General features: G+C 42.8%; 1 protein-coding gene across 2 annotated transcripts in view; it reads left to right on the top strand.

Moving 5' to 3' along the window:
• The window catches only part of LOC138284950 (protein mono-ADP-ribosyltransferase PARP14-like), a 1,156,311-nt gene that overhangs the window by 133,639 nt on the left and 999,761 nt on the right, over positions 1-22,911 (top strand). For both annotated transcript variants that reach the window (XM_069224299.1, XM_069224298.1), the window contains exons 2-4: positions 18,201-18,331; positions 18,426-18,459; positions 20,749-20,937. In XM_069224299.1, the coding sequence (XP_069080400.1) occupies positions 18,201-18,331; positions 18,426-18,459; positions 20,749-20,937 (354 nt within the window). The remainder of the gene's footprint in view (positions 1-18,200; positions 18,332-18,425; positions 18,460-20,748; positions 20,938-22,911) is intronic.

Below are 22,911 nucleotides of genomic sequence, written 5' to 3'. Positions count from 1 at the left end.
AACCCAAGCAAGCACCTCAGCCGCACAGTCCTTGGGCCCAGTAGTGTCCACAGCAATTTGTGGTGGGAATGGATCCCGGGCACCAGGCAGCCTCACGGAAAGGATGCCTGCCCCAAGTGCTGCCCGGAAGGGCAAGGTGCCACCCCCAACTGCAGCCAAGAAGGGCGAGGAGCCGTCCCCTGCTGCTGCCAGGAAGGGCAAAGAGCCATCCCCAGCTGCTGCCAGGAAGGGCAAGGAGCCTACACCAGCTGCTGCCAGGAAGGGCAAGGGGCCTGCCCCAGCAGGCAGAAAGGACAAGGGGCCTGGTGCTGGGACTCAGTCGGAGACACCACCACCAACCATGGTGGTGCAGCCGTCCGAGGCTGCAGGGGATGGGCAGGAGCCCACCACCACCACCAGTGGCAGCAGCACCACCACCAGAAGCAGTGGGCAGCCGTCCGAGGCTTCAGGGGATGGGCAGGAGCTTTCCCCCACCACCACCACCACCTCCAGCAGCAGCATCGGCAGCAGCACCACTGAGTAGCTGTCACCGCTGGCTGACAATCTGTAGTCCTGCGTCCATGGGCTGTTGTGCGGTCTGGCCCCTGCAAATCCTGTGGGTATGACACCCACCTGAGAGACTAAGACCTTGCACTCCCCAAGATCTGCATCATGGGGCTCCTCGATGCCCCCCTCCCCCCCCAGAACCAGTGGGGAAGACACCCACTCACCCCATCCTCCCAAGGATGAAGATCACAGGGCACAATGCCCCCTCCAGAACCAGTAGGGAACACACCCACTCACACCATCTTCCCCACGGATGAAGATCACTGGGCACAATGCCCTCTCCAGAACCAGTGGGTATGACACCCACTTGAGATACTGTGGGCTTGCACTCCCCAGGTCAAAGCAATGATCATGTTGCCCCCTCCAGGACCAGTGGTGTTGTTCCATCTGCCGGCTGAGGTGCCCCCGCTTCCCTGTCCCCTTGAGGTGCCTGCCTATTTTCGAACTGATGCCCCTGCAGTGATCTCCCCGTGTTGTTGCAGGAGACAGGTGGGGCCTTGGACTTTGTAATGTGGCCCAGTGGCCCACGTACATTGAGGACTGGGCAGTGTCCCTTGATTTATACATATGTATATTCTTTTAGGCTGGTTGTACGTATTTCTACTGTATTTATATTATTACACTCACTTTAATCTATTCCTGTGGTCCTTGCATTATTCCTGACGGGTACGGGGTAAAAATGTTTTCTTACTGCATCTAATTGTGTGTATGGTGTTGGGGGTGGGGGTGGGGGTGTGTGTGTTGCGTGTGTGTGTGTGTCACTCTCGTTCCCTCCCTCCCTCCCCTGTGTGCTAGTTGGCTGTACTCACCGTGGTCGTCTTCGCCGTCGTTGGTGCTCGTGGTGGAGCAGGATATAGAAAATCATTGGGACGATCTAAAGTTCTGGCTCCATGGCGGCGTTGTTCTTCCCTGTGTCTCCAATGGTGAGTCGTTTCCCTTCTGTGCAGTGTTTCCGCCAGGCTTTTGATGTTGTTGGTACTGCCCCGGAAAAGGTGGCGGATTGGGCTGTTATAACAAGGTGGGCGGAACATTGACTTCCGCCTGACTGTAGGCGGCTACCGCCATGGTACCTGTTGATTCCGCCCTGGTGGTCGGTGTGGTAAAGTGGCTATTGGTGGTATTTACCACCAGCCTGTTGGCGGTATTACTGCCACTTTATCACCGACCGCCAGGGTTGTAATGAGGGCCACTATTTTTTAAAATAATCAACATTTTTTGTGGCTTTCAAAACTGAGATGAGAATGTGTGTATTTTTATCAGTGTGTGTATACAAAAATCTCAGCTGAAATCTGACCGACATCTCACCCTATCTTACAGAAAGCAGCTGTACACAACTATTCATCATTAAATACATTTATTGGGGGATTGGGGTGTAACACGCTCCCCCAAAGCAACACCCCTGCTAACTTGCCATTTCATACCCATATTGAATGAGCTTCGTATTGGAAGGTTTTTTGCAGATTTGTCAAAAATTGACAAATTTAAGAAAACAAATTCCTTAAAACTTGCAGTTTAGTTACTCAAAACATAGTGCTGAACTACACATAGTGCATCTTTAACTCATAAAGTGTCTGGACGCATGGTATTGTGGAAGCTGCCCACCTGTCAATCCTAGCAGCACACACCTTTATATTTGACCATTATTATGTTACACCAAACAGTCTCAATCCTTTTGCTTTGTCACCAACTGCCCACAACCCAACATCTGAAATCTCACACCACTCACAGTTCTCGTAGTGTTTGGCAGCACCTTTTCACTGCTACCGTCTCGACAACAGTCCGAGTGATGTACAAAAGCAACAGACATGTGAATGCCTCCTCCACACACCGTCTTCTGGACCCACCATGCTCTGCCACTCGTAGCAGCCCTCATGACATAGACTCTGAGCCAGCTATAGATCCACTGCCATTTTTGTATAAACAGCTGTTTCTTGCTTCAACCTGCATCTTCTCCTTGAAAACCACTCAACGCTTGCTGCAGGGAGGATGCCCTTGCTCCAGAATACCTGTAAGTCCAGATTTCTTGTGCTCCAACAAGCTTCAACCTTATGCCTTAGCAGGCCAAAACACTGGGCATCTTCCATGAGTGGTGTGTTCTTGGCTCCAGTTGCTTCTTCTCACACCCCAGGTAGGCCTCTTCCACTGGACACTTTCTGTAGACATTCTGCTATTGACTCTAATAGGCTCCCCTTACCCCTTTGCAGGTCTTGTCTCCAAAAGTGTTATTTTTGGATCCCAGAATACCACTTAGCATGTAAAGGCTACTCTGTAGATATACAGAGATGGTCAAAACATTTTTCTTTTTTCTTCTTGGTTACAGGCTAGTCACACAGGATAATTAATACACTCCCCAACAGTTGTAAACTTCCTCAACAACACTCTGTCAGACCGGAATCAGCAAAAAATTAAGCCATGTGGTCTTTGAGTGCCCGAACATAAATGTCTTGTGAGGGGTGGTGGACCAGGAGCCATCAGTCAGTTGAGCCCATGAGCTGCTACGTAGTGGCATATATAGGGGTGTTGTGTTTGAGTGTTATGAGTGGGCAGCTGCAGTGTGATTGGTGAAGATTTCTATTTTGCTACCTGATACTGTGCAGAGAGGGGGGATGAGAGGGGGTTGGGGGGACATATATATAATTACATTTTATAAAGCGCAGCTCATGTCCAAAGGTATCTAGGTGCTGCCATCTACCTGAAAGGCTGACGCTGCATATTTATAGGCTATACGGGCTTTAGGTTACAAAAGGAAAGTTAATAGCCAAGCTTTATGATATTTCCTAAAAGATAGTAGATTAGGCTGATTTCTGAAATGCCAAGACAATTGATTCCAAAGATGCCATGTGGTATAGGAAAAGCTTCTGCCATCCCTGGAGGCTTTTTGAATTTTTGGGATTATCAATTTCTTGGATGTAGCTGAGATAAGGCATTTATTAGTAATGTACCATGCATTTTTTCTTTTGAGAACAGTCGTACCAGAGTGATAGAGAACTTTACATGCAGGACAGAGCACTTTAACAGCTACTTTCTTTTTGATCGGGAGTCAATGCAATTCTTCCATCGCCTCCGAGACTGATTCGACTTTCTAATGCTCTTAGGAAGCCGGACTGCTGCATTTTGCTATCTTTGAAGTTTTTTTAAGAATGCCTCGCTGTGCACCGACATATAAAGCATTGCACTAGTCCAGCTTGGACAGGACGTTAGCCACTCAGTCCTGAAAAAGAGTTTTCTTTGCATTATGGGACATACAGAACCAGTTTATCATTATAAAACTAGGACTACAATCCACAGCATGCAAAGATAAAACCTGCCTGCAGCAGCTAGCCATTCATGGACCTGAGAAATCTGGCAGCTGTGGATATGTGCAGCAGTGTTGAGTGCAATTCTGTGCTGGCTGGTGTGGGTATGTGTATAAAAAAGCTTTCATTGTGTTGTTGGATGACATGGTGCGTGCTGCTCTAAGGTATGGTGTGAAGGTATTTTTGGTGTGGCATGGTATGTTGGTTTTAATATTGAGGACCTCTTCTGTTTCCTTATTCTGTGTAAAAGTAGTTTATATAGTCCATAGTTTACTTTGCACTCAGATACTTGCAGTCCTGTACACCCCATTTTATATTTAGAGCATGTAACATAACATGTAGAAACAACTCCTACTGGATGAGCTGCTTTTGGTGAGATTGCGAAACTTGGGAGCTACAGTGACAAAGTGTGGTGTGAATATGTGGATGGAGTGATACTGTATTCTATATTGTTGGAGGGGTAGTCGTAAGAGTGCCCTAAGGTGCTTTTTCATAGTACACAGGTTTAAACTGCAACAAATCTCCATTCAATAATGTGCTTCCTCGTGTATCCATTTGATAATACCTCTTCTATTCCTAACTACATTCAGTTCATAAAACATACCACAGTTTGTTGGTATTAATCGTAGGCTGAAGCATGCTTTACTTTATATACAAGAACAAAGCATGTTAAAATTACGAAGAATTCCTTTGCAGAATTCTTTATGGCCTAACATAGTTATACCTGGTGCTTAATTTGAGGCAGTGGGGGCTATGGGCACTTATTGTTCTCCCTCACTCATTAAGGCAATGGGAAGAGAAGGAGAAACACAAATAGCGAAACTCTGAGGTGAAGGGAAAGATGAAAAAAACGTCACAAAGAGAAAAAGTAGAAACCAGCAAAAGAGCTAATTGAAAGGGGGCTGGTAGTGGATTTAAGAGGACTGATGAAAATTCAAAGCTACACAGCTTTGTTGTTCGTGGTGCTTACATTTAATTGCACCAGCCTCAAACTTTGGAGGAGAGCTTTGGGTACCAGCACTCTTTCATTAACAAATTGAGCACTGGTTATACTTTATATTTACATCCCCTCAGGGCAGGTTCAGCAGCCGACAAAAGTCTACTTTGCCACCTGTACAATTCTTTAAACAGCACATCATTGTGTAACATAGCAGCATTGCTTATTTACAAGTGAATGCAACAAGGAACTCCAAGGCACCATCTCTGCTCAGGGCACCTGTTATTTCCCCAGTTAACTGACCATCGTTGGGCAATCCAGGGGGTCAACCTAGAGGTTTGTACCGCCAGCTGGCCAGTCCTTCCTTCAGCCAGCCCCGCCCTCACGCGTCAGAGCCTCTTAGCGAGAGCAAACGGGGATCTTCTAGTCACCACATGAATAAACATTCTTTGCCTTCAGGGGGTAATGTTAAAATGTTTCCCTTTCTGTCGCTAATCCACACCCTTTACCAGAAGAGCATGGGTGATTGGGATTTCTTTGCAGCCTCAGCACGGACCGTTTCCAAGGATAGCGAGGAAAGAGAGGATGATAGCCAGTGCTTAATTTGAGCCGGTGGTTTCCCGTGCGTGCGGGGCATCAGCACATATTTTCGAGGGCCGACAATTATTTTTCTACCTCGAGCATTTTCAGCGAGCAAAAGACAAATATGGGAAAGAGGGAGGAGGAGAAAAACGAAAAAGCGCCACAATGGGAGAAAGCCTCAAGAGTGAGCTGAAGGGGCAGAGAGCGGCTGCAAATGAATTAAAGAGGCCAGAGATGGCCTCAGGATTACGCTGTTTCAGTATTCCATGCTCGCACATTTAAATACAGCAACTTCATACTTCAGAGGAGAGCTTTGGGCAACGGCACATTTTTATTTACGAATTAAGCACTGCTGATAGCTCTGCAACCCAGATTTAAAAACTCATTGCCTCTCCCAATAACCAGTGTCACCCAGGTAGACCGCCACTCTGCTGAGAGCTTTGCTTTTTGAGAAGGTGCGAAAGGAAACCTCTCGCTTTTTTCAGGGTTTCTTCTGAAGCCCTTGCGTCCATCCAGCTGTGGTGGACCTAGCATGATGAGACTATTGAGTTTGGATGGCCCCATGTCTAGAGGGTCACTCACCTTCGGCCAGTCCTGTGTTTTAGCTCACAGCACTGTGCCTGCATGGATGGTAGTGCTAGCGCAGGTGTATTAATAAAAATGTTAATGAGAGTTCATATATTCAGAATGTTGAATTTGCATAGAAAATGTAATAACGTAGAAATAATAATGCACGCATTTGAAAATGTGGTTACAATGAGTGGCCACCAATGTTAATGACGTGTATTAATTAATGAGTTTTAACATGAAATAATGAGCAAATGTTTAATTAATGTAGTAATGCGTCCTAATTAGGGTTATGTATTAAGTACGTGTTCATTAACTGTAGGCCTCAACTTAGCGAGTGTCTTGGCCTAGTTTACCAGGCCTCAGGGAAAAAGCTGTGTTTCTTAGAGTTTAATAAAAATGCTGACCGAGTGAATTAAACTGTGAAAATGTCTATTGTATTGTTAAATGTGCTCATAGCTGAAGCTTTCTCATGAGAACCGGTTGCTAGAAGATGATGCTCCTGCTAACATGACATTTTATGTGTAATACGTGTGAGACTGACTTTCTCAGGACGAGAACAATGAAGACACTGACTGGAGTATAAGATGCAACAATATTGTTACTTGACAAGCCGGATGAGGAGGACATTGAAGGGCAACCAATCAACAACGTGTGAATGGAGTAATAGTAGAATTCATAGATTTGGAACCAAAATGTAACTGGATAAAGTGTGAACATACGAATAACTGACCAATAGCGAATTAGGGGAGAGTTTAGGTGATTTTGAACAATTTTCCTAAAGAGCCTGGTTTAGGGGGTCCCGGAGATGGTAGTAGCTTGATGAGGTGGGCCTCTGAGAGTTCTTTATTATTGAGATTTGGATTTTGTTTTTCAAAGATGACAATTGGGAAGAAAATTATGCTTTCTTAAGTCCAGAAATGACCTTCCCAGATGCTGGATCCTGCTAATGGTTGGTTGAAGATGTTCGCGGCATTCTAGTGATAGTGAAGTAGATTGCGCTTGCACAGCTTATGCAAATCTTGGGTGAATTGTGAAGTTTGTGAGGGGTTTAGGGAGTTTGCGTACTCTAAATGAAGTTGTAGAAGAAGTGTGCGTACTCCGCAGTGTGAGAGTAGGGAAGTCATCAAACTTCATATGTGTGTGGCGCTTTGTGCTAAAAAATTGTCCACGTGGTTGTTGATGTACGGACCCTGCGTGGTCTAAGACTCCGGAGTATTTTGAAAAGTATATGAGACACTTAGTTTTATGTTGTAATTTGTCTAGTTTACTAGGTTGATCGGGCGTGGTCAACAGGTCGGAGTGTGAATTAAGTTAGTGAAAGAAAACTTCAACTGAGATTTGGCGAGTTCTATGTGCACCAGGAGTTGAGAGTAAAATTTCCAGGTCGAATTTTGCTTGCGATTCTGGGAGACCGAGAAAGAAGGAGTAGTTGTAAGTGCCGGAAGAGCCGTCAGTGAAAAATCCGTAAGGTTTCTGAAGCAATTGCGTTACCTTTCCGGTAGGAAACCAGCAGATTTTTTTATATTTTTTATTAGTGCTCGCAATACTTGCATTTGTTTTGTGTGAATCTGAGTTTAGGAGGCCAAGCCACAAGACTTTGTCAGCCGCAGTGCGTGTGAGACTGACATCATTGGAGCCGTGCTGGGGTAGGTCGGTTAGTGAGAACGGTCACGCACGGATTGGCAGCCGTCCGTGAGAGGCAATTGGTTGAGATCGTAGGTGAAAGGAACCTTGGGAGTAGAAGTCACTTCCTGAATTGATTTCAAATTACAAAAAGGTCGAAAATATGAAATTTTTCAAAGCATTAAAAAGTGCCCTAAGGGGATATACGTATATTACGAGTGTAGGAGAGGCTACACCGCCAGACGGTATACCGGCTTACATTGTGATGGAAGAGAAGGGTGTCCCGCCATGTCTTTGGTTAAAGCAGTGGTGCAAATTGACAGAAAAAGATGGGTGCTTAGCGTTTCCTACAAACGGGACGTTCAATTTGAGGGTTTTGGATCATTTACGGATGGTGCTGTATGAATCGAAGCCACTTCCGAGACCAGCACAGTTTGAGGCATTAACGATTTGGGAAGCTAGTAGCCAGACAGCAACAACAACTAAAATTTGAGAGGAGGATGAGAAAGGTATAGAAGACTCTAGCGGAGGCTAGATGGGACAGTGTTCAGATAGTCTAGAGGATGGAGACTTTTCACTGAATTAAGTTGCTTCCAGCAGTTACGCAGGAGAATGAGAAGGAAGGAAAGAAAGCTACTAGGAAGTCTAATAGAAGTCCGTCTGAGAGTAGGAAGATTAGAAAACCTTCAACGGTAGAAGAGGAATCAGACGATGAGGAGTTTATTAGGCAGTTATTGAGATATCGTCCACCACCATATACAGTACTTGAGAGTACCAGTGCAGAACGGACAGCCTTGACACAGGTTAATGGGACAGTAAGTCCAGTACAGGTTAATTCTAACCTGACACAGAATGTGATGCAGAGTGGTCTTAATGTGCCTACCACTCCTATAGTGCGAGATAAGGTGGAACCGCCACAGATTCAGAGAATTTATCCCGATATGCCCATTATAGAAACCACTTCGAACTTAATGGTGCCCATGGAACAGGTGATTCAGAGACCGATTCTGGTTCAGAAAAAAACAACTCCATTACTACTGCCCCAAGTACAGCCGCAGGTAATGCCGAGATTTACTCCAGTGGCAGGGACACAGTCGGAGATGACTCCGATAACGAATCAGAATATGGGAGTTACACTCCCACATAGTGGATATTTCAGAGCAGCTCCAGATGCTATATATCGCTACCTATTACTGTTGGTCCAGCGGTACCCTTATTTGCCCAGAACAAACTGACTGTAGGTGAACAGTGAGCAATGTCCCAGAGTCTAATGAGGGGAGGTCATAATGAAGATGCTTGAGTACTCTCTCCTGTGGGACAGATTTTTGATGGGTCAAGATCATTGCTAGACCTTAGTCCAGTGGTCACACTTCCAGAAACAGTGGCAGGGTCAAATGTTAGTCAGAGTTTGAAATTATTGACATTGCAGTCCCCTAATGCAGTTGCACAGCAGGTGCCACCAGTTCAAGCAAGTAACATTTCGTTACAGGGATTGACAGCGCAGCAGTTAACTGAATGGCTAGACCAGTTGAATACCCCAAGGGTGCCTCTAAGGGAGAGGAGTAATTTAATTGTGCTATGTTAAGCATGGAAGCGGGTGAGCTCATTGAGGGAACAATGGGGGTAAACAGATTAGAATCCTACACAGAGGCAGAGTTGAGATATCTGTACCTGAAAATTACGGGGGAAGTGAGCAATGTGCATCAGAAATTAGCAGATTTGGCAGAGAAGTACGGCATAGAAATATAGAAAACGAAGCATTTGAAGAGGAGTTACAGATTAGATTTTAAGGCTAAGGATTTTGAACACATGAGATCTGCCAGAATGAAGGGACATCTTAAGGAATTGCTTCAGAGTGGTCAAATATGGGGAGTATTAGACAAATGGGAAGGCAGATTGGTAAAGAAGAGGAAAGGAGATTCTGGGGAGCTGACCGTAAATGTGCAGTAGGAGAAAGATCCAGTGAAACTGTTGCCAATGAGAGAGATTCCAGGAGGGGATTTTGTTCACGTCCCGTGGAGAAGAGGTGATATTCTCTCATTAACAAATGATTATCCAAAATTGAAAGAAAAACCTCTACAGTGGTATCAGCAGACAGACAGATTTGTGAAACTTGCAAAGTGCCTGCGGGAGGACTTGAACACATTACTAGAGATAGTTCGAACTGATCTGTGGATCGAGTGTAAGAGGATCATAGATGAGCCAACAAGCGAACCAGAGAGAGACAAGAATACAGGTGCACCGTCTCCTGAGGTAATGAAATATTACTATAAGGTGATCGCATTTTTGAAAACGAGAATTTTGCCTAAGAATATTGATTGGCGGAGGATTGACAGGACAGCTCAGGAGGCAAAGGAGTCAATACATTTGTATGATGAGAGATTGTTGCAGGCATTCAAGCTTTACAGCGGTACAGAATCAATTGAGGCGAAAGACATGCTTCACTTTGTGTTTCGATTTGTGGAAGGATTGAAACCTGAAATTGGGCAGATGATTAAGAGTCATTTGATTTGCTGGCAAGCAAAGCTGATTGATGAGGTGTTGCAGTATGCAAAATACTGTAGCGACAAGATTGAGTTGAAGCGGAAAAAGTTGAAAGAGACTATGGTGATGCAGATTAAAGCAGCTCAGACAGGGGTTTAAGGGGATTTTCTGCAACAGTTACCACAGCAGCAGCAGGGATATGTGAAATTTCAGCCTGACTAGTTTCAGCCACAGATAAGAGGTAGAGGTTGTGGAGGAAATATGAATCGTGGTCCAGATTTAGGTACTGTAGTGGTTCAGAATGATTGCAGGGAATGAAGAAGCTATTGTCTTGTCACATTTGTGGAGCCGTTGTCATTGGAAACAGGAGTGTCCAATGATGGTGCAGGAAGGTGCAGTTCAGCAGAGCAATGACATCAATTAATTTGAGAATGTGAGAGGACCGAGAGTGAGAGGTCCTAATCCATATTTTCAGAATAATGTGCAGAATTTTCAGCCCATGCAGCAGGTGCAAATGCCCTGTGTACAAATGACACAGATACAGCCAGTGCAACAGCAGGTTCCCATGGTACCTAGACAGCAAATTCAAATACCTCAAGCCCAGATGGAACAGCAGCAGATGATGCTTTCTCAACAGGTCACGGGTCTAACCAAAGTAGTAACACAGTACACCAATTCCCTTTACACAGTGAGAATGGAATAAATGATGAATGGACGAGTGACCGTTCAGACGAGGAGCCGTGTGTGCTTGCGACTTCCTTAGAGGTAGATCAAAGGGGACCCGATGTGAGGGGAAAGGTTATGGGTCACAGAGTTTCATTTTTGGTTGACACAGGGGCTACACGCTCCACAGTGAGAAGTGCAGAAGTTCCAAATTTGCCCCTTTCAGGTAGAACAGTTCAGGTTGTGGGAGTAGCAAACCAGTATCTGACAAATCTGATTACAGATCCAGTTCAGGTTGAGATTGGCATCTTCCAGGGATTGCACAAATTCGTAGTCTGTGATTCAAGTCCGGTATCCCTACTGGGAAGAGACTTGCTGTGTAAAACAAAACGTTTGATTACTTGTTCAGCAGAGGGAACTGAGGGCCAGACAAATAGTGACGATGAAGATAACCAAGCTCCAGAGATGGAGTGTGAAACTACAAGTGAAGAATACCCGTTGATTAAGTTTTTCCTGATGTTTCACAGTGAAAGAGCTTCATCCTGATTTACAGGGAACGGTTAAATAGAAAGTGTGGGACCTGACAGGAAAAGAAGTAGGTTTGATCAAGGGAGTTGAGCCAGTTAAAGTTATTGTGAAGCCGAACGCAGTTTTACCTCAACTTCCACAGTACCACATGCCGCAGGATGTCCTGATGAAGGTTGCTCAGATAATTTCAGATTTTGTAAAGCAAGGGGTTCTGAAGGAAGTATTGAGCAGCCCTTGTAATTGACTGATAATGGGGTTGTAGAAACCTTGTGGGAAAGTGAGAGTAGTTCAGGATTTGAGAAAAATAAATGAGATTGTGGTCAAATGTTGCCCCGTGGTGCCGAATCCAGCAGTGATAATGTTTCAAATTCCATGTGATGCCAAGTGGTTTACTGTCATAGATTTGTCACAAGCATTCTTTTTTGCACCTCTTCATGAGGATAGTGAATTTCTCTATTGTTTCAAATTTCTGGATCGAGCTTATTGCTGGTGCAGAATTCCTCAAGGGTTTTCAGAGTCACCTTCCATATTCAATCAGATCTTAAAAAAGAATTTGGAGTCGTTGGAATGCCTTTCCAATCGACCTTGGTGCAATCCATTGAGGACTTGCTGATTGCGTCCAAAACAGGGGGCAAGTGCAAGTATGATGCGAATGCCTTGTTGAACCATTTGGGAAAGAGTTGTCACAAAGTGTCTCAGCTCAAATTGCAGTACTGTTAGACAGCACATATTGGGAGCGATGCAATGATTCGGTTGATCAAACATGATTGGTTCAATCCGAGGTTTAGGCAAGTTGCTGAAACAGTTTGCCATCGTTGTATCATTTACCAACAGCTAAACGCAGGACAGTGGTTATTTTGAGACACATTGGAAGAGCGGAAGGTCGATTCATCAGAATGCAGATGGATTTCATTGAGATGCCTGTGTGTGGAGATTTGAGATATGTGTTGGCGATTGTGTACATATTTAGTCACTGGATTGAAGATTATCCTACATGTAGACATGATAGCCTTACAGTAGCAAAATTACTGCTTAGGGAACTGATACCGCATTTTGGATTTCCGATCTCTTTAGAATCAGATAGTGGAAGTCACTTCAACAATAAAGTAATGAAATTACTGTGTGCAGCATTGAACATTGAGCAGAAGTTGCAATGTAGTTACAGCCCTGAAGCATCCGGACAAGTGGAACAGATGAATGGTACTGTGAAGTCAAGAGTTGCAAAAATGTGCGCGTCCACGAATTTGAAATGGCCTGACGCATTGACTTTAGTGTTAATGTCAATGAGAAACACACCCGACAGATTGTCGCCACATGAGGTTGCCAGAGGTGCCTACGAATGCACTTGTCAACATTACAGATGATATGGAGTTGGACTACTGCAAAGGGTTGGGTGATGTGGTTCGCTTTTTCTCTCAGCAGGTGGAAGCCACCACACTGCCACCGCTCCATAACCCAGGGCACAATCTGAGATCTGGAGACTGGGTTGTGGTCCAGAAACACGTAAGGAAGACTTAGTTGGAGCCTCATTGGAAGGGTCAGTTTCAGCTGTGAAGTGTGTTGGAATTCCGAACTGGATTCATGCGAGTCACACAAAGAAAGTGGCATGTCCACTGGATCATGAAGAAGAGGAGTTGTTGAAAGTACCAGCAACAGTGAGAAAAGTCTCAGGACCGGAAGGGGAACTGAGACCAGATCTGAGCTCGTTGAGGGCGATTCAGTCACTCCTGTGAGAGACGAAGGAGAAGACCTCCAGGAGGGTAACAGTGAGCCTGTCTCAATTGAGATAGCAGGAGAGCCTAGCCAGAGGAGGGCCTTCCCAGAAGTAGATGATCTTGAGAGATAAATAGAGCAGTTGCCAGACTTAGAGGGTGAAGGAGTTGAGGTGGATCAAAGCCAATGTGATCTGACTCCTCCTTAACCAGTTGCAGGTCCGTCAAGAGAAAACACCATAGAGCAAGGGGAAGTTTCAAGTTCAACACTGAAGAGAATGCTGACAAAGGTTCCACTGAAAGGAAATAAGTGGCCAGAATCACAAGCAAAGAAGAAAGAAGTTGTTGAAATTTCAATTGAGGAAGAAATAGACACGACAAGGAAAGAAGATTGGAGTGAAGGGTAGTTACAAGGTGATCGAAAGTTGAAAAGAAAGAGAATAGCAAGTCGGAAATATGCAGGTCCTAAATGGGCGTATGCAACTACAAGTAAATGGCAGCAAGAGTTTTTGTCTTTTTATTTTGATCGAGACATTCCAGGTCAATATTTTGGCACTTGAAGGAAGTTGATGAGCCGAACTGTTGCAACAATCTGAGGAGGAGAAACTTTTTGAGAAAGAGACTGATAAAAATAACGGGAAGAGACATTGATAATCTGATTTGATATTGAAACCTGATTTTGAAAAAAAGCTGCTAGCCGATTTTGACAAGGGATCCTGGAAGTGAAACTGAAGTGTTAAAAGAAGAGTAATTTGTTTTTGATTTTTGCTGCAAGTTTTTCTAAAATTATTCTGCTTTCTGATTCTTTACAGATCATGAGTAACATTAGTCAACAAGGTAGAGGTGCTAGGTGCTGTAAGTACAGGAGTACTGGTTTGGCAATTATGTGTGGGTTATTGTTTGTAGTATTGATTGTGGGTATGTCTGTTCTTGATAAGAGTGAAGCCAGCCATACTTCTGCTTTTGAGATGATTACTGCACTAACGGCTTTTGAAAGGTTTAGGTTAGATGAGAAATATTTGCATGAGGGTACTAATGCTCAAGGGGAACTTTCTTTGAATGCCTTCTATTGCTTATTGAGTGAGTATGTTGAGAGAATGGATGGGAAGAATTGCTTTGTGTGTACGCAGATTCCTTCATCAGTCGAGAAAGGAGTTACTTATCAAAGCTCGCATTTAACATGTGGCATAAGTATTAGACTGCTGCTGACAAGATTTTATAACCAAGAGTACATATAATACTTTTACTCAAATTATGACATGGTGTTTTCATTTGTTCCTATAATTAGATATTGGAATAGAGTAGCTAAAGATAATGACATAGTAATAGTTAGAGGATTCTTCGAGCCTACAATAGCGTTTGGCTCATTTTATACTCATCGCAATAATTTGACATGCTTGCTTACACCTTTAGAGAAAAGCTTCTTAGATCACACAGATGACAGGAGAAAGGAATTTAAAGAGAAATTAGAAAACGGCTTAGAGAAGAGAATTTTCAGGAATGATTATGCTCGTAGTGCAACTAAAACACAAGGGAAATTAGCTTTAGACGCTGAGATGCTTTGTATATATTGGCCTAAATACCACACTGACACTTTGTTTGTGGGAACGAGTGAATGTAAGCATCTGTTTTTGTTCCAGAGTAAATGGACGTTTATTTTTTTAATGGACAGGACCTGGTGATTCACGGAATATACTATATGTGTGGTCTTAATGCTTATTACTGTCTTCCAACAGGATGGTATGGAACAAGTTATTTGGGGATAGTTTTCCCAAAGATTTATCAAATGGATGAGTTGAAGAAGTTTCCGAAAGTGATTGAATTACGTCATATGAGACAGAGGTGGGAGTCCTCTTCTGGTATAGTGGGAGAGATATTTGGAGCGATAATTCCTTCATTGGGAGTTATTTTGAATTTGATCAAGATTTGAAAGTTCTCTACTGTTGTGGATAACATGCTGACAAATTTTTCAGGGGTATATTCCTGATAGATACTGAATTAGCTGCGGAGAGAGGTATGACTGTTCAAAGTCATCTTGCTTTAGACATTCTTTTAGCGAAGGATGGTGGAGCCTGTAGAATTATTAATTCTAGGCATTGTTGTTTGTATATTCCAGATAATAGTAGAGAAATTAGAGGCTTACTTACTAATCTGACTAAGGAAATTGTTGATTTGAAAGAATTGAAAGAACCAGGTGTTTGGGAAAAGGTTGGCAAAGGTTTTGTTTCAGTGAGAAATTGTCTCAGCAACATTTGGAATGGAGTATTATTGAAAATATTGCAGGGAATATTAATTGTTGTGGCTTGTCTAATTGGGATATGGGGATTGTTCAAATTATGCAAAAGAGTTAAAATGAAAAGGTCAAAGGATAATCAGAGGAGGGAAGAAAAGAAAAGGGAAAAATTGCTTAGGGAAAATTCTAAGGGGAAGCAAAAGTATGAAGGGATCGAATTGCTAGAAATTTTAATGATGCAAAAATTTGTGGGTGGTAGTTATTGTGATGACACATTTAGTCATCAGAGGAGGGATTGCTAGCTCAGGTGTATTAATAAAAGTATTAATGAGAGTTCATGTATTCAGAATGTTGAATTTGCGTAGAAAATGTAATAACGTAGAAATAATGATATACGCATTTGAAAATGTGATTACGATGAGTGGCTGCCAATGCTAACGAAGTGTATTAATTAATGAGTTTTAACATAAAATAATGAGCATATGTTTGATTAGTGTAGTAATGTGCCATAATTAGGGTTATGTATTAGGTACATGTTCATTAACTGTAGGCCTTAACTTAGCGAGTGTCTTGGCCTAGTTTGCCAGGCCTCATGTAAAAGCTGTATTTCTTAGAGTTTAATAAAAATGCTGACCGAGTGAATTAAACTGTGAAAATGTCTATTGTATTGTTAAATGTGCTCATAGCTGAAGCTTTCTCATGAGACCCGGTTGCTAGAAGATGCTGATGTTCCTGCTAATGTAACATTTTATGTGTAATACGTGTGAGACTGACTTTCTCAGGATGAGAACAATGAAGACACTGGCTGGAGTATAAGATGCAACAATATTGTTACTTGACAAGCCAGATGAGGAGGACATTGAAGGACAACCAATCAACAACGTGTGAAAGGAGTAATAGTAGAATTCATAGATTTGGAACCAAAATGTAATTGAATAAAGTGTGAAGATACGAATAACTGACCAATAGCGAATTAGGGGAGAGTTTAGGTGATTTTGACTTGATGACCTTGCACAAGGAGAAGACACAGCTTATCCCCATATTTTCCTGACCGAAAGATTATTATTTCTTATGCGCCTTGAGATGTGCTTAACTTTAATGCTTAAAGACTTTACGTTTACTAAACTTTGCTGAATCCTGATGCCTTGCTGATTGACTGATGTCCTGAGGACGAAGACTGATTCTGCTTTGCTGATCCACCCGAGGATAGGTATACACTGATATGTGATTATTATGCATATTTGCTTTTCTTTCTCGGTACGAACTGCACAGTTTTGATAGAGCCCTAGCTAGATGTTTTTCTAAAATTGTGTTACAAAATTGTTTTGCATGAAGCCCAACATGCTGATGCTAATTTGATGTTAGTTAAGGATTCTCACTAACGACTTATGATAACAGGGACTAATGCTTGGTGGAATTTCTTTGCTAAACTTCATGTGTTTGACTTTGTGAATGCAACTGACTTTGCTATTGATTTGCGCCATAAAATGTGTTGTAGTTCAAGCTTTGATTAGATTGAGTTTTCCACTGCTTTAGATAAAGTATTCTTCCTGTATGTGTTTAATTTGATTTTGAGATTAATCTTCATGACATTTGTATTGTTAATTTAGGGAAATAAATGTTCAAACTTTTACTAAAAGGTGTGGTTATTCATGACTGAAAGGTCATGGTGCGTGATATTTACTGACTCCATTGATTATTGACTAATGCATATTGATTGCATACTGGGAACTATGGTAAGAACATCCTAATTGCGAGTTAGAGGTTTCATCGACCCTATACGCGTCCCCTTGTAAGTTTACTTATTAAGGCCAGACACGCTAACAGTAGGTAAACCCATACTGCTGTGATAGTATTCACATTATAAGTCCCAGGATCCAAATGCCTGCTAACTAAAAGAAATAAAACAGATTTATGGAGACTCATGGCATGGTGTCACCTTGGGGCTATGCTTATGGGTGAAATCTGCACTCCTTTGTGGTTGAACTGCGAGCCACAGTCATGTTGAAATTGCTTTCCTATGTGTATATATGCAACATATCCATGTCCCCCCATTAATATAAAATAGTTATCGTAAATCTGCATTATGAAGTAAGCCTTCCGACCAGCTTAGAGAGGAGATCGCTTCTGAGTGATGATAGTTTATGGTTATGTAGAACTTCTGCCATTTCATAGTGAAATTTATAATAAAATCCCGATTCATATGCACTCGCCACTTAATTTTAGGTGCCGTAGTCCTGCAAATAACATGCTTTACAGTTAACATTTTCCTGTGATCAGTTTAATGACTGAAAGAATGAGGCCGGGAATGGGATTGGAACCTGCAACGGTAAGGCACGAGCGCATCTCATCAGCGATTGCTTAACTCACCAAGCTTTCTTTAGGGCTAGTCTATTATTTATTTATCTCCATATTTTGTGTAGTGCCACGTAGCCCGGTGTGGTGAGTTTTCTTTTTGGTCTCACTTAACGTGGAGGGGACCATGGATTTCACCTAGTTTTCCAGGGGTCATTGAGATAGCTCAGGTCATGTTGTTTTATCATATTCCAGGTGAGAGATGTTTAGCCTGCTACGTGGTTTCAATCCCACATCACTTTCATCCTGGTACTTGTTGTTTTACTTTGGTATAAATGCAGGGCTACAAGTTCCAGCATGGAAAGTGATACAGTTTGAAGAGTTAGAGGTATTGGCGCATCTTACACTCGACCTTTGGGCCCACCTCCCCCAGTGCATGACGGAGCGTCTTGTGTTTTAGCCCAAGGCCTTTCCTGAGAGGGAGTAGTCCGTGTCCTGATATTCTGCCTCCTAGATTGATGTACGAGGTGATAGTTCACCCATTCCTAATGTAAGTGGGCACATCTTCGGTTTGGGCCATCTTGCAAGCATACCCACCCAATGGTGGAAAACAATTAGCAAAATTATGGCTCTCCCAAAGTTCAACAGTATTTCACATGTCTGGTGACCCAGTGTCTCGAGTTTACTGAAAACAGTTTTTTTTTTTTTTTTTTTGCTTTGCTGTGTTGCAGTGAGACAGCGAGTTCTAGCTAACAAAGTTCACACACTCGACCTGCCCGAAAAACAAAAGGTGATATTAGATGTCCAAATGATAGAAACCGAAGAGCACCATAAAACCAGTGATCCCCCGGAGAGCTACATTGTAAGTATTAAAAACACAAAGTTTGTACATTTTCATATGGCATCTTTGCTCGGTAGCAGAATTGACCGCCATGTTGTTTACATTCTTCTGCTAGGAACCCTTGTCAACCGATGAACCCCAGGAGCCAGGTAAATGAATATATGTATTTCTGGTTCACATTATACACTACATAGGGGCGTTAGACACACCTGGGCTTGGTTTCCTAAAGCGTGAGTGGTGACGCTGCAGCAAATGTGCACTTAGCCCTAACTATATACGAAATATAAACAGGACGGACAAGGACTCCTGTCACCGGAAGCACCATGTTCCAGTCCTGTGATTTCCTTTTACAAACTGTTGCATTCTGGCCCGTGAGTTAAATTGATCATATTGAAGTGAATGGAGACTACTAGTCCCTGAAACCCTGGATGCCAGATGAGTGATTTCGACAGGATTATTGTGTCCCCATAGTATGAAGGCATTTGATGGCGTAAACTTAACACCATAATGTCCATCCTAAGTTCAGGGTTGCTTCATCCAAGCAGTTTTTCAGGGTTTACACATAACTTCACACCCAGTGACTCCAAATGAAGATCGTTTACACTTACAATCAGGTATGGATTTGGTGTTCCAAGACCTATGTTTGATACCCCTGTTGCAATATTTCTTGTCTGCTCCTAACACACAGATACTGCTCTACAGTTTTTTCCTTGCCCTCCGAGTACTCTTGTTTTTCTGCTTATGGCCTCGTTTTTTTTGTTAATTTGTTGACTTCTTGAGCCACTTATCCTGGGAGGCTGTTCAGTTCATCTACTTCTTTTTCCGTTCTCAAATATTTGCAGATCTCGTACGTTTAGCCATGCGCAAGCAGCTCACCCAGTTTGGTTTTTCCCTTTGCATTCTGGAATTTATAAGCTGGTTGAATCGATTGTAAACACAGGACTGCAAGTTCCAGAATGTGGAGAAAAGACGATCGGGCGAAACGGCGTACAAACCACAACACTCTAAATGGGGGTGAAAGGCTGCTTTAATAGAACATGTCTGGAACAATTAACCTTGGAATTTTGCCTTACAAAACTAGAACTCCTCGCTAATACATAAAATTCCTAAAATGCCCTCCCACCCCTCCTCCAAAACTTACCCCTCATGGCCATCTTGACCCCACCAACCCAGTACCCTTCTGTCCTGCTGTCCACCTTCTGTAGTTCCCCTTCCTCCCTTTTGTTCCTTGTCCAAACTCCCTGATCTCTCATCTTTGTGCATCCATATCCTCCCCCCAAAGCATGTCTGTAAAGACCCCCCCTACCAGACCTGCCTACCAGCGGCAAAGCGAAACAATTACATAATAAAAAACCCACGACCTGTCCTCTTAAAACGATAAATAACATGATGGACATGCAACCTCACTAAACATCTTTAAAAGCTAAATTGGACCTAAATTTGAATAAACTAACTAAACTAAATACACTAATAGATATATGAAAAATAAATAGACAAAAAAACATACTTAGAAAAGGAAAATAATAAAAGAAAGAAGAAGAAAGAAAAGAAAGAAAAAAGGGTGAAGGCACAAACAACAAACAGCTTTCCTGGGTGTGGCAAAACAGCCAAAGAGGCCGCCCACACCCTTCCCCTCATATATAAGGCCCCACCGAACTCCCACCCTTCCGCCCCAATTACCCAATCAGCAGCCTGCGTGGTGGGTTCTAACACTGATGCCCGATCTGCCTGGGTGGGGGGAGTCTAGGCAAGCCCTCGCTCCCCCCAAGCCCCCACTCCTGGACTGGACGAACTACCACATCTTGGCTCGATAAACATAAGAGCTCTGTTTATACAAAATAGTGGCTGTGAGTCTTTTAGTGCATGGGTTTCAGCCTGATCATTCGCGCACTTCTGCAATGCAAGCAGGCTGCCTTGCACGCTGGGGACCGTTTTTATCATCGTTTAGGAAACTCCACCTGCTAGTCTTGCTGAAGTTCATTGTAGTTCTATATTGCGACATGGAGCCAGTTGGCAGTTGTGTTTCCAGAGCTTCAATATCAAGTGTTATGTAATACAGAGCTCTCAGGGTTCCCACGCCCAAGTGTGAGTAGCTAATCCATCAAGGATTTAGTTTATAATATTAAAATTACTACAAATCCCAGAATGCAAAGAATAGAACAAAGCAGGGTCAGATTGAAATACATAGAACGTGGCATCGTAAAAGCTTACTGTTACTGTATGAATACAAGTAATGTTTTTAGGAAGTTACCTGTGACTGTTTCTGATCGATTTTTCACATAAATATGCTAACATGTTTTTTAAAATGCAAGTTATAAAACAGAACATTTCTTGAAAGGAGTTCTCGAAAATGTTTGTCTGGGTTTGCCGCTTTAGCACGTGGCTCTGCATTTTTCTGCTCTTGCCTTTTCCTGTGTATGTTTTTTGTTTTTACTCAGACACTGCAGCATCGGGAGAGCAGATGGCCGAGGAGTCTGACTCCATACTTGTCATCGATTCGGGAGCGGCGATTGGTGAAGATGTTTTGGAAATGTACTTTAAAAACTCAAAGCAATCAGGTGGCGGACCTATCAAGCACATCTGCCGTGATCGAAAAGGCACCCTCATCACCTTTGAAAACGTTGAAGGTATTGTGCGTTCTGGCAAGAGCACGCTTTTTGTACAACTTCAGGAAGTTACACATTTGATGTCCGCATGCCATCAAGTGTGAGTTGCAAAAATGTGAAGTTTTACCTGCAGCAAAGGAAGGGAGTAAGACTCCCAGATGAGGGGTGGGCGGGCAGTCCATGCTTCCAGGGGAGGGATGTTAAAGGACAGCGGTTCTTAACCTTCCGACTTCTGTGGAGCTCACACTGAATCACTACTGGAAAGCAGGGACACCCGTCTGAGCAATTTCTACAATTTGAACTCCTAATAATAGCCACAAATAAAGGAGGTAGCACACCTTAAACAAGTACACACATTACGAAGTATTTGTTAATTCACAAACAAAACATACACAAATCAAAAGTGTAGTAATAATGGAAATGTTTTCAAAATGTGGTTTTATTTCTGAAAATGCTAGATTCTAGCACATCACGTCATTATTATTGTATTTCTTTGTATTTCTTTTTTTTTAACTGACAGAGGCTCTCTGAAAAGTCATTATGGATGCCAAAAATTCACAGATCACAGTTTAAGAATCAGGGTTTTAGGAGACTTCATTGTGAACATGACAACGTGCTGCAAAATTAGTTGCCTGTTGAAGCCTATGAGTATTGCAAACCAGACTATTTAGCTTTGATGAAATAGAAAAATAGTATTGTTAAGCCAATAAAAACTCTAGTATTGTAAGTTAAGTACGCAACATGCAGAGGAATGAATGGTTAATATCCAAGTAAAATGTATATTTCAGGGCCTCCATGGTTTGTTTATTGATAAAAACCAGACCCCAGTCGATTTGCAGCAGTTTTGGAGCCCAGTGTGTGAGTGAGCCCTCGTGGAGAGCTGTTTATTGCCGTATCAGTTAGTAGTCAAATTAGTATTGCCTTTAATTCGGATAGGTGAGGTGTGAAAGGCCCATGAGGCTGCAGTCCCCCGTTACATCTTTCAGCACTACCCTGTAGTTATTCAATGTGTGTGTTGGTCCCATCCTTTCCAGATAGCATCAAAAGCGAAGTTCCAATCACCCCTACTATTTTGTGCACTGCACTGTTCCAAATTAATTTATGATCCCAGGCAGTCTGGGGATGATATGGAGTCTTGCTGCGCTTGAGTCATATATAAAACTCGCTACCATTGTCTAAATGCCTATTTGTAGTTTGCAAAACACAAATCTACTTTACTGGTCTGTCCATGGCTTGAAAGTTGTGCTTGGTAAGTTTTTTCCCCTTCAGATTAATATGCCAACCTCACACATTTTGGAGCTGTTGAGGTTGATGCATGAACGTTTGAGGTTGTGGGAGTGCCAGCTACTGTAATAAACTACCACCCCACAGTCTCTTTTGAGTTTCTGGATTCTGACTGCTGTAGGTGGATTTCCTGCAGTAGTCATGTCGGCATGTTTTGGTGCTAGACATGACAAAATCTCATTCCTCTTTGTGATTTGACAGGACATTCACATTAAGCAGTGTCACTGTGAGAGGAAATGTTGCTATTGATTATTGTTATGTTTCTGGTGATATGACTTTGAGGGTGCATATAGGCATCGGACTTTCCTGGTCTTTGGTGCAGTTAAATGTTGGTGAAGGAAGTATCCATTGTTTTGCTTAGCTCCTTATTGGGTATCGGGGTCCATGTGTCTTGTAAAGGGTGGTGTGTTGAAAAGGGCACAATGTGTGCAAGAATTATTCAAAGGTGGTTTCCTCTTCTAATATGCAAATGCCAAAGGTATTCTTGATAGAATTGTATGTTACACTTACTGGTTTCTCATGCTGCCTTACTCTATTTTAGATTTGTTTGCACTCTTGCTATACCTTTGTGAACGGGTTGTTATCCTCACTTACACTTTCAAGTTATTTGTGTCTTGCCTTCTTGAGGAAGCGTTCTATGGTACTCTGGCGGTGTTTACTGCTCTGTGGAATATTTGACTGTTTTATTATTGCTTGAGGTTTCCTGAGTCA

This window comes from Pleurodeles waltl, chromosome 3_1, assembly GCF_031143425.1.
Source record: "Pleurodeles waltl isolate 20211129_DDA chromosome 3_1, aPleWal1.hap1.20221129, whole genome shotgun sequence".
NCBI classification, from domain to species: Eukaryota; Metazoa; Chordata; class Amphibia; order Caudata; family Salamandridae; genus Pleurodeles; species Pleurodeles waltl.
The sequence above is the reverse complement of the archived record's forward strand: the minus strand, read 5'-3'. Positions and strand labels throughout refer to the sequence as shown.